The following is a 12,001-nucleotide window of genomic DNA, read 5'->3' on the forward strand; positions in this document are numbered from 1 at the left end:
ACCAAAAAATACACTTCTACCATAATAAAACCATGGTTAATTTTCGTAAGGGAAAGCTTATCCTAGTCCCAGTCTTAATTTAAAAACATCTTACACTAACCTTATCTTATCAGTGCCATTGTTTTGTTTCAAGATGCACACCAGTATTGTTTTTTGTAAGGTATTTTTGTTAAACCTACTAAAGCCCGGGATACACTGCACGATAATTGGCTGTCCCAGACGAAAGATTGCCATCGTGAAACTATCGTCGCGATTTCTGTGATCGTGGCTCTCCATCGGTGGTCCTATGTCGTACAGTGAGAGAGGTTCAAAGACGGCCGTTTTCCCGGTCTTGCGTCCAAAGATAGGCTACGATAGTTTTCTGGCAGTGTCAGAAATTCGGCATGATCACCGCACAGTGTGTTTGCTGCTACGACCTGCGCGCCGCGCCGGTATTTGTTTACCACGAGCGCATGCTGGTGACGTTGCGCAACGTGTGACGCAGCCGCCGAAGCTTCCGTGTCATCATCGTACAGTCTACACGCCTCTCGTACCCGAGTTTTAACAATACATGTCGCACAGTGTGATAAGGTAATGATCTTATAAGAGGACAAAAATCGTGCAGTGTATTCCAGGCTTAAAATGTACTAATATAACTCAGACCTAATCCTGGATTAAGCTAAACTCTGTCTTGGAAACCTCCCCAATAAGTCATATAAACTTGAATGAGGTCAATTTGATGCACCTGGTTTCCAGGCAATTAATTAGGAACCAATTAGCTTTGCTATTTATCTACTTGAGATTCACACAACTGGACTGTTTGTTTTACTGCTGCAATGGGACGAAATTGTGCAGCAGTCAGCAGGTGTGTATTAACATTACAATCAAAATACCAAAAACCTTTAATGCCCAACCACAACATTCAGTTAGAAACATTCAGTTTGTATTGGTGTTTTTTACCCAGAGAAAATTGAGATCTTGTTCTTTCTATATATTTATTCTTTCTTAATACTAGTTTCTAAAGCAAACCCTCTGAATTCCTCCTGTTAGTATGTTTCTACTGCTTGCTGCTCTTTTCTCCAGTGATGGGCTGCTTTGTAACTACTGCCCCCTGCAGGTCAAAGACAAGATCTGCCCCAACATCACCACAGCATGTAGGCCGCATGAGCGCTGTTTCTCCAGCAGAGGCCGTTATGGACGTGTCCACGTGCTTTCTGGTCAGGGCTGTGTGGCAGAAGAGCTCTGTGATTCACATCAAACACTTATACACATGAGCGTGGCCTACAATGTCACCTACATGTGCTGTTGTTATAACCTCTGCAATGACGCCCCTACAGCAGATAACCTCCTCAAACAGTTACTCGGGCTAACTACTGCTCCTGCTAACAATATCAGCAACGCCAATCCTTTCAATCTCTGTCCAGAGAATTAATGCTTTAACGTTATCATGGATGATGTAAAGCTGATGTGAAAGTGCCATTTTATTGCATGATTGCTTGAATAACTTGATCATTTTATTAATGCCAGAATGAAATCACACGTCTCATAAACATCAGCTGGTTTTTCAGTCTGGAAACTGGGAAACTTTGTAATTAAACACATGCTGCTTGAGTTTGAAAATGTTTTTATGTGTCTGATGATTGTTAGCACACTGCAAAAATAAATGCTGGCCTTAGATATTTACTGGAAAACAAGACGAAAATACTAAGAATTCTTAAATGTAGATACATTTACTTGATAAGCAAAGCTGCTTAAGATATTAATTCTTGTTTACTGAAAAATAAAATAAATTCAAGTGGTTTATGCTTAAAACAAGTACATATATTTGTCAATGTGGCAAGAAAAATAAAAATAATTCCAGTTTCAACTTATTTCATTTTTTCAAATTCATTTAAACCTCTTAAAATTAATTATTTTTTCTTGAATATTTAATGCATTTTCATAATTTATTTCAGAAAACCAGACTTAATGGGGTGGTTTAATTCCCGGACAGGGATTAGACTAGTCCTAGACAAAAAAAATGTAAGAGCTGTCCAAACGGGAAACAACTTGCACTAACATATCTTAAAATACATCAGTGCCCTTTGTTTTACATCATAATGCACACAAGTAATGTTTTTAGTAAGGGATGTTTGTTAAAACTAGTTATATTTCCTCATTAAACTAAGACATGTTCCTGGTTTAAGATAATTCTTGTCTGGGTCTGGGAAACCGCCCCATTATTTTAATATACTTTGCTTAATTATCAAGTAAATGTATCTGAATTTAAGAATTCATAGATACTGAAAAACAAGACAAAGACATTCATGTTTTGATGTGCATGTCTACACTGCAAAAAAATATTTTCAAGAAAAAAAATTCTTAGTATTTTTGTATTTTTTTCAGTAAAAATATCTAAAAATTCTTAAATTAAGATGCTCAAATTGATGAGCAAAACAACCCAAGAACATAAGTAGTTTTTAGACCAAAAATATCAAATCTAAGTGATTTCCTGCATAAAACAAGCACAAAAATCTGCCAATGGGATAAACAAATTTTTCTTGAATTTAGTGTTTAAGAAAATTTTTCAAGATTTCTTTGCTTACCCCATTGGCAGATGTTTTTGCTTATTTTTGGTCAAAAACTAGAATCATTTTCTTAGGTTGTTTTGCTTATCAAGAAAAAGCATCTTTATTTAAGAATTTTTAGATATTTTTACTAAAAACAAGACAAATATACTTCCTTTTTTTGCAGTGTAATGAGCAGTGTAAAATTTCATAACTTTATTATGTAAAAAGTTTTTCAGGCAGTGATTGTTCACATGTAGAGCAATATTCTCACTTTATTGTTCATAACACTTTACTGTAGCTATAGAGTAAAATAAGTTTTGTCATGTACATTTGTGTAGTGTATAAAGTATAAAAGACTGCATGCTTGCCAGATACTGCATGAACTATTACATGTAAACAGAAAAGCCTTTGTGCTTGTGCTTTAATTAAGGCAGAAATCCATGTGGTCTGATCTGCATTCATTAATAATCAAGGTAACACCTAACACCTGGTTTGTGGGTGTGTGCCATATTTAACTCGGAGGACTTTGCTTTTGTTGAAAAACTATTCAATGAAGTTTGGTTGTTCATTGTAGCGATGGCAAAAATGTTCTTTCTGTTCTCTACATCAGATCCTCATCAGATCTCAGGTGTTATTTTCCTGCTTGTGTGTTTTCTTCTGCCTGGTGTGCAATGTCAAAATCTTCGGTGTTTTTACTGTCCTCAGACGCCTTTCAACAAGACCTGTAAGACCGTCCTGTCGGAGTGCGCACCACGGGAGCTGTGCTTCTCTGCTAATGGTCGCTTTGGACGTACCCCTGTCCTGTTCACCAAGGGTTGCATGGCCAAGAGCGACTGTGTTCGGTCCAACAGTTTTGTGGTTCGTGGGAACAATGTCACCTTCACGTACTCGTGCTGCAGCTCGGACTACTGTAACTCAAGTCAGTGCATCTCATACAGCCATGTGCTCATCGTAACTGCAATTATTGTGAGCGTTTTTGTGACTGGTTGAGTGCCCTTCGTGCCGATTGAAGAAGCAAGGACAGACACCCTTGTTTTTGGATGCAAGTCACAAGCAAAATGGATTATTTGAAGTCATCTGCTACTCCGTTGAACTTTTAAAAAAGTTTGTGCAATGTATAGACTGACTTTTAACTGATTTTTAACAGTTTGTTGATGTTTGTCCTGTATATTGTGTTTGTAATAAATAATGGCCATGATTTGATCAGTCGTGTAAGGATGTGGTTTTTTTATTTCGGCATGCAAACTCCTCATACAGTTGGTGTGTGTGTGTGACCCATCTACTAAGTGGTTTACCAGGTTACTGAATATTTCTGCATGGCAAATTATTTACTCGGATGTAATAAAACAATACAGCCATTAGTAATGATATCCACGCTACTTGTTCTGAGTTACTGACTCATTTATTTAAAGTAGCTTGATCAAAATAACAGCAGTGTGAAGTTTAATTAGATTAGTTTCTAAGTTAAATGGACCACTCCATCATTGCTCAGAGCAACAATGCAATTTGATTAAAAGGTTCATTTGAAAGGGGGGGGGGGATGCAAAGTTCAGGATGCTCAGCTGAAATTATTTTAAATGCTTTAAAATGGCAACAAAAATCCAAAGTTAAAACCGAGCGATGAATAGTCATGATGACAAGAATTAAGCCTTTCAGCAATTCTAGAAACCTCAAAGATGATCTGTAAGTACTGTGACAGTCAGAAGATGTCTGATTAAAGCAAAGCTGTTTGCAAGAAGCTTATTTAAAGCAGCATTGTTGAAATAAAGTCATGTGCAGAATCACATCAACACATCAACTGGACCAAAGAAAAATGGCGTAACATTTTGTGGCCTGATGAGAGTAAAATTGTTCTTTTACGGTCTCAGAACCTCAGGTGACTCCCGGGTACAGAATTTAAGCTACAGTACACTGCAAAGAAAGTTAAACATGGTGGTATTGGGATGTTTCTCATACTACCATGTTGGGCCTATTTATCAAGGGAAAATGGATCAGTTTGAAAACATCAGAATACTAGAAGAGATTATGTTGCCCTTTGCAGAATAGAATATGCCCCTAAAAAGGGTCTTTAAACAAGGCAACAACCCCAAACACACAAGAAAGAGGGCAAAATCTTGGGTCCAGACAGAAAGGATTGAGGTTATGGAGTGGCCAGCTCAATCCCCTGATCTCTATCCCATTGAAAACTATGGGGTGACATTAAAATGCAGTTTCTGAAGCAAAACCTAACAATTCATAGGAACTGTGAATCCTGGGCTAAAATGCCTGTTTTAGGTGCCAGAAGATGGTTGACTTGATTTGACACAGATGTACAGCAGTTATCAACAACAACAATTAATATGAGAAAATCAATAGCTTAAAGTGAAATTAAATCTTAAGAAATTTCTTCAGTTTTAAGTGTCTACAGATAAAAATGTTGACACTGATATTTTTTTAGCAGCTTAATATTCATTATCTTTGCTTCCCTTTAAATACTCCTCATAGGGAATTCATGTGATTGACACCAAACGTGGTGAACATGATCCCGCGACATTGCCCTTGCTAAATTGCGAAGGGATTTTTGATATATCGAACAGTGCTGCCATGTCGAGGCAACAAATTTATGGCGAAACAGGAAGCCTTATATCTAAGGGAAAAAAGTCTTATTGTGATGAGACACGGGGTATATGTTCGGCCAAGGATTCCACTGCATCGATGTGCCTATTGTGAGTCCTGTGTCAGTCATAAAGTTGGATTTTTTGACAGTTGCATGCGGTGAACTTTCAAATACTCCTATGGGATTCATGCAATTGACACCAGAATTGGTCTACATGATGTCGAGACATTGGACTTGCTGAGTTTCCATATCTCGAATGCTGTTGCCATGGGAATGCATCAAACTTTACTTTAATTTTAGGCATATTTAAGGCTCTTGGCGTGCTTAGATTAACTTGAAATTTGGCACACACATCACAGTTGTTGGCTGTTAAGTGTGAACAAAAATGTCAGACAATGGCGTGTCTCTTTAGTGGCTCACTAGGGCCCATTCGTCTAAAATGTGGGGTTAGTTTTACCTTGTGCAGGGGGCAGTTGTAGCCTAATAGTTAGAGAGTCAGGCTTGTAACCCGAGAGTTGCCAGTTCAAGTCTCACGGCCGGCGAATTGCGACTGATGAATTGCTTGTGAAAAACAGTGGCGGCTGGTGGCTAAATAGTATGTTACAGAAGATCCAGAATGCAAGATTGACCCTAAATGTGAACAAGTGCGAATGGGCAAGACAAGAGGCAAAATACTTAGGGTACCACCTGATCACAGCTGCATCCTCAGGTGGATAAAGTGGAAGGCTTTAGGAGGAGCCCCAGACCCACGACAAAGAAGGAGGTGAGGTCTTTCTTGGGACTGATTCGTTGGTACTAAAGATTTGTGTCGGACTTCATCACTCTGGCAGTGCCACAGCCAAACCTGCCCGGAAAACGGGTCAAGAATTCAATACCTTGGGCGGAGGACTGCATTTGTCAAATTAAAAGAGAGAATGGGGCGGTTTCACGGACAGGGATTAGCTTAAGCCAGGACTAGGCCTGAGTTTAATTGTGAAATATAACTAGTTTTAACAAACAAACCTTACTAAAAACATTACCTATGTGCATTTTGATGCAAAACAAAGGGCACTGAAGTATTTTAAGATATGTCAGTGCAAGTTGTTTTGAGTGTGTACAGCCCTTACATTTATTTTAGTCTAGGACTAGTCTAATCCCTGTCCGGGAAACCGCCCCATTATGTGCTGGTCCTATTCTGCAAAGTGCAGATTCTACCCAGCTTCTTCTTGTAAAGGTAGATGCTGTTGCGATGGGCCTAGGAGCAGTTCTGTTAAAGGGAGCATCAGGAGAAGAAAGGCCCAACACCTAACTAGCCGAAAACTGCTACTACTGGAAACACGTTACTCTGTGGTGAAAAAGGAATGTCTTGCCATCAAGTGGGCCCTAGAAAGTCTCTGATATTACCTCTTGTGATGGGAGTTTGACCTGGAGACAGACCACAGAGCCTTAAAGGCGGAGTCCATGATGTTTGAAAGCCAATGTTGATATTTGAAATCACCTAAACAAACACGCCCCTACCCCAATAGAATCTGGACCTTCTGTTGATAGACCCGCCCCACACATACGCAAACCGGCATTTGATTTGATTTTATTGGCTATAAGTGTGTTTTGGTAGTCGGCCCGTCTCCTTTTCCAACGCGTTTTTCAAACATCGTGGACTCCGCCTTTAACGTGGATCCACTCCATGAAAGACCGAAACTCCAGGGTCACCAGGTGGTACCTGAGCATACAGCCCTAAAACTTTAAGGTGCGGCATTGACCTGGAATCAGAGCGTGGTCGCCGATTACCTGTCTCGGTTTCTGGCCAGTGAGTGGCTTGGGGGGGGGGGGGGGTAATGTGATAGAGTAGAACTAGCCATCCCCGCTGGGCAATCAGTACTGACACACACACACACACACACACACACACACCCCAGTTATTTACTCTCATAATCCATCCTGTTTCCCTCGGATGTCGAAGTTGTGAGTGCATGCACACTCCAATGGAACATGGGGATGTTTTCATACCACTCTTCCCCTCTGTTAGCATCCATAACTCGGACCTTACATGCACACACATTGTCTTTATACACACGCTGTTTGTTTTGTTAGCCAGCCTTCCAGACTGACACGCTGCGAAGCGTTTCTTTTCTGGATCAATAAATTCACAGTATATGCCTATGTAATTAAAAAATGTCAATAACCAAATAGTTTTTCCCCCACAAATTTTCACATATCTTTATCTTCGTTACTACACTTGTCTGCTCAAATTCAGCAGATGTAAGACTTTAAGGGCGCACTCACACTATCCAAACCAAACCGCGCGTTTGACCCCCAAAGCCTGGTTTGTTTGACTAGTGTGATCGCTCTGTTCAGCGCCCGGGTGCGGATTGGTTAATCGCGCCGCGGCCGGGTTGCAGAGGTGGGCCGGTTCACTTGGGCTCAGGCGCGGAAGGCTGTGGTGTGAGCACGATTCAAAAGGTGAAGACGTCAGTTGCGCGACCACTCACATTCATCTGCCGCCGTAAAAACCTTTTGATGCGCGCAGCGGGATTACGCGATATCCGAGCTGCAGACGTGACAGATCAACTAAGCAATATAATGACACGTGAGAGGGCTGTCTGTAATCGCGCACCAAACTACTCCGACTAAAAAACACAGACTTATCATTACGGTGGGTTCCAGTGTTAAGAGAGATGTTTACTTCCTGCTTTTTTCAAAACAAGCGCATCTTAATGACGAAAGCGCGCCCGGACTCGGATCGATAAAAAGTACAGTGTGAGTGCGTAGGGAATGGTGACAATCGCGCTGGGGAATGGTTTGGTTTGGATAATGTGAGTGCGCCCTAAGTTAAAGGGACACAAGGCACCATTTTTATGTTAATAAATCATCTTTGTAAGTCTGTATATGGTTAAATGACTCATTACATGACGAATGAAGACTCTCTCGCCCGCCCCTACCGTCTGTAGGAAGAATACCCCACTTGCAAGTTCGCTGTATCTCACCCGGTGTCCTTCAGTCTCGTAAAGTCTCAGATATAGAAAGCATTTACACCCAGACACTAGGGGGAGCTAGTAGAGAAATAATACTCAGACTTGCCTTGTGTGCCTTTAATGTGGACTGCTGCAAACATTGTTGCAGTCAGAAATAAGTTATATGAGAGTTATTTAAGCACTTGCAGGTAGTTTCTCTAAAAGACGTCACCTGAAAGGATTTACTGTCCATTAAATATAAATGGCTATCAGAAACAGATGCACTTAACTCTTTGATCCTTTGATGGAAACTTAACATTAAAAATTCACTTACTGCACATCTTGCTTCATTTACCACATTTTTGAAAACTGCTAATCGTGTTGGGTTATTATTTGCAACTCCACAAAGAGGGTAAATCTCCATCTTACAATAGACCCCTTCAAGGTTTGTAAACAATTAATGACTATCGGGTGCGTGCGCAGCATGGGGTCAAACTGTTCATACCATTTAGGCTTTCTAGTTTAATCTAACAGGGCTGAAAAATAATGACTTACCTGAAATGAAGTGAGCACTACAAACACAAGCCTCTTTGATATTTGCACTGTTCCAGTCTGCACGTTTAATTGCTTGCAGCCACAGATGTTGTATTTTTTGTTTTTGAGATTCTGCAGGAATCCCGAAAAACTTAACGGAAGACCTGGTGCGATTTTCACAGCCCACGATGTAAGTAGGCATTTTTGACGATACCGAATAACACGCAACTCTATCTGCTGTAATGACTTGTGACCCCGACATGCGCAGTGGGAACCGCCTGTGACGTGAACGGTGAAGGGGTCTATAAACTGCAAACAAAAAGAGAACTCATTGTTTATTTATCAGTAATAAAAGTGCTGCAGGCTGTGGGTTTAAGGAAGGGCAGCTCTATAAAATCAATCAGTTTATATTGAATCCAAGAGACATCTCTCCTGCCAGGACATCACACAAATATGCAGAACCACCACCTGCTTTTATTCTATATTTTATGGTTACTGTTATAAACACACAAAACAGCATTTATTTAAGAGATTTAAAGTACTTTAGGAGCATTAAAGTTTGATTACAATCATTGATTTCAATCTTTGACATGATCATACCAAGTCAATATTATTAAAAATTATATTTTTATAAAATGCTCTTAATAAAGATTCGGTACTTCTTTAAAAGAACTTATAGCAAAACATAAACAATCTCAAATGGTCAGTTAACAGATCTGTGTTCAGTGCTTTGACTCTAATTTTAACTAGTGACAGTGATTTGCAGGAGAACTGCACACATCCATTTCCAAGAGCAGCTTTTGAAAGGCCTTGTAAGGGTTTTGTCTTGTCAAGTTCATGTCTTTAATTTTGATATCATGTCTGGCCATGTCTGATATCATGTCACTTGTTTCATGGGTCTTGTTCTGATTGGCTCCATTGTACTATGTGTCATGTTCCCATTGGTCCCCTGTCCCTCTATATATTCTCTTGTTGCCATTGTCTGTTGTCGGTTATTGAATGTATTTGCTCTGTGTTTGTTCCTGTCCACAGTCAATGTCAAGGATTTCATGGTTCAAGTCTGGATTGTTATTCATGTTTTGTTTTATTAAAGTTTCATCAGCACTTGTTTCATGTCTGGACTAAAGGTCGACCGAGATGTGTTTTTTTGTGTTGCCATACCAGTTGATGCCAAGTCTGTCAAGCCAGAGACTGTTCACGTCGTGCCTGCTATACCAATGCTATGCCACAGCCTGCTCATATCTGCCCCACCACAGCCTGCTGACGTCCTGCCTGCCATGCCACAGCCTGCTCACATAATGGCTGCCAAACTAGTGTCTGCTCACGTCAAGCCTGCTCCACTAGTGGTCCCAAGTCAGGTATCCCCAGAGACATCGGAGATCTATTCCCTGTATGCAGTGCTACCGGTGGTGGCTCCAGCATTGAGTTTAGTATCACTTCGCAGTGGGAGGGATTATAGGCGTGTCGTTATATTTGCCCTGCCTGCTGTGACATCATACAAGTGAGAGCGTCGTTGTACATTCCCATACATTTATTTATTTCTCAGTCCGCCTCAAAATTAAAATTGACCACCACAAACAGATGTTTGCACATCGCGTTTATCACTATACCTCTGTCTCACATGACAGGTTCTGTACAAATACCCGCGGCCTCAGCCGACGGCGCTCCGCAGAGCCTCATTTAGGTTGCATTTAAGCATATGACGTGCTCGTTGCAAATGTTCGGCCACAAACTGCAAGTCTGGAAAAAACGGTTATGGTGTCCCTGATTCTCAACATGTGGATGTTTTTCATCGCTAAATGGGAGTTTGGGAACTTATAGCAGAGCAGATTACAACAGGTTTGCTCGAGGCAGCGCAAGCTAGCATGCGATGATGTGACGATTCTCTCAGACCAATCAGTGATCTACAGTGTTTTCGCGTCACATTTGGTATCAGCTCGGGTTGCTTGGAACCCCAACTGAGGTGGTATGAAAAAAGGTATTGTGTACTACGTACTGCACCCAGTGGAAAAGCTCCCAAAAGTAAGCTGACCCGACCCAAACCAAACCAAACCGTGGGGCACTATGCAATGGAAAAACGCCACAAGATAGCCACCACAACACCTGAACGTGTTCCCAAGATGGCCACCGCCATGCCTGAACCTGTTCCCTAGATAAGGCTGAGAGCACAGAGGACATTGCCGGTGTGTCCAAGCCATTGCTCCATGGCATTGGCCCGTCGTTGCTTCATGGTCTAGGCCCGCAATTGCTCCACGGCCCAGGCTTTAGAATATTTTTATATCCAAATAATGTCAAACACCAATATCACCCACTTAGACATGTACTTCACTATAATAATTAACATTTTCAGCTACAATAACCTATAAACACAATATCTTTAAACTTTTATTATTAAAACTCCATATGCATTCATAATAATCCCTTTGTTTGTATGCTGTTCATATTCACATACTTTCAAACATTTCCTAAAGATAGACTTGTTGTCAGACAAAAAAGTCAAGCTAATTCTGCAGAACATTCTGTGAAACCAACTGAGGTCTCCCTCCTCTTTCATCCAGCTATTTAAGGCTGACTTGCCTCAACATGTTAAAACCATATATGGGCTATCAGTTCCAAACAAAGTGTTTTTCACCATACCATAAAAGGGCATTCCTCTAGAGGGGCCTTTTGATATTTCAAACCACATGTGAGTAGTGGTACATTCTCTACTGTAACATAATGGTTAAATCAAAATGGTTATATTCACATAGATTATACTTGCCTCCTTTATTTTTTGATTAATAAAATCTTCTTCAAGATCAGCTGGAAGAAAAGTTGCTTCACCTGTAGCCTGGTAAGTAGCTGATTTTGTTTGCTTTTAAAAAGTGCAAATATTGAATTTATTTAGAAATGTTATCATGTTTTTATTGTGTTTTATTGTGCTACTTAGCTGTATTTGCTTAGTCATGAAGTCAACCAACTGCAGTTTGATTGATATTATTGAATTAAAATGAGATTATTGAAAATTTTCAAAAACGAGTTATCTCGCTATGTTAACATTTTAACTATTTAATCACGCATTCCATTATCCTTGCCATCACAGAGCGCGCGGCTCATGGCTGCATAGCAACGGGTGATGCGATGCCAAGCCACCACGGAGCACACCGTCTGCTCCCAAGCACTTTGGAAAGACTCGTTTTAACATGCGTTGTTAGACACGACATGTGAACGAACCCTTAAACGTTTGAATCCAAAATCAAACCATAACGAAACAAGGAAGACATCATCAGCACGTTTTGAGGACAGTGAAAACAGAGCTATACAGATAAGTAAATTGTGTGAAAAATATCACGTTTTTTACACGTGAAACATGAACACATGTTATATGGCACCCTGAAAACACAAGCTTCAAAAACACAGAAAGAACGGGACCT

General features: G+C 40.4%; 1 protein-coding gene and 1 non-coding gene across 2 annotated transcripts; both read left to right on the forward strand.

Moving 5' to 3' along the window:
- Window positions 1-616: 616 nt before the first annotated feature.
- Window positions 617-1,599, forward strand: LOC129418610 (uncharacterized). The gene is made up of 2 exons (XR_012357614.1): window positions 617-844; window positions 1,030-1,599. It is a non-coding gene; the product is annotated as an uncharacterized protein (transcript).
- A 1,450-nt stretch (window positions 1,600-3,049) lies between these two features.
- On the forward strand, window positions 3,050-3,731 carry bncr (bouncer). Its single transcript, XM_055173380.2, has one exon. The coding sequence runs from the start codon at window positions 3,105-3,107 to the stop codon at window positions 3,516-3,518; it is 414 nt and encodes a 137-aa protein (XP_055029355.2). The 5' UTR covers window positions 3,050-3,104; the 3' UTR covers window positions 3,519-3,731.
- Window positions 3,732-12,001: the final 8,270 nt, after the last annotated feature.

The sequence above is a fragment of the Misgurnus anguillicaudatus genome, chromosome 15 (assembly GCF_027580225.2).
Source record: "Misgurnus anguillicaudatus chromosome 15, ASM2758022v2, whole genome shotgun sequence".
Taxonomy (NCBI): Eukaryota; Metazoa; Chordata; class Actinopteri; order Cypriniformes; family Cobitidae; genus Misgurnus; species Misgurnus anguillicaudatus.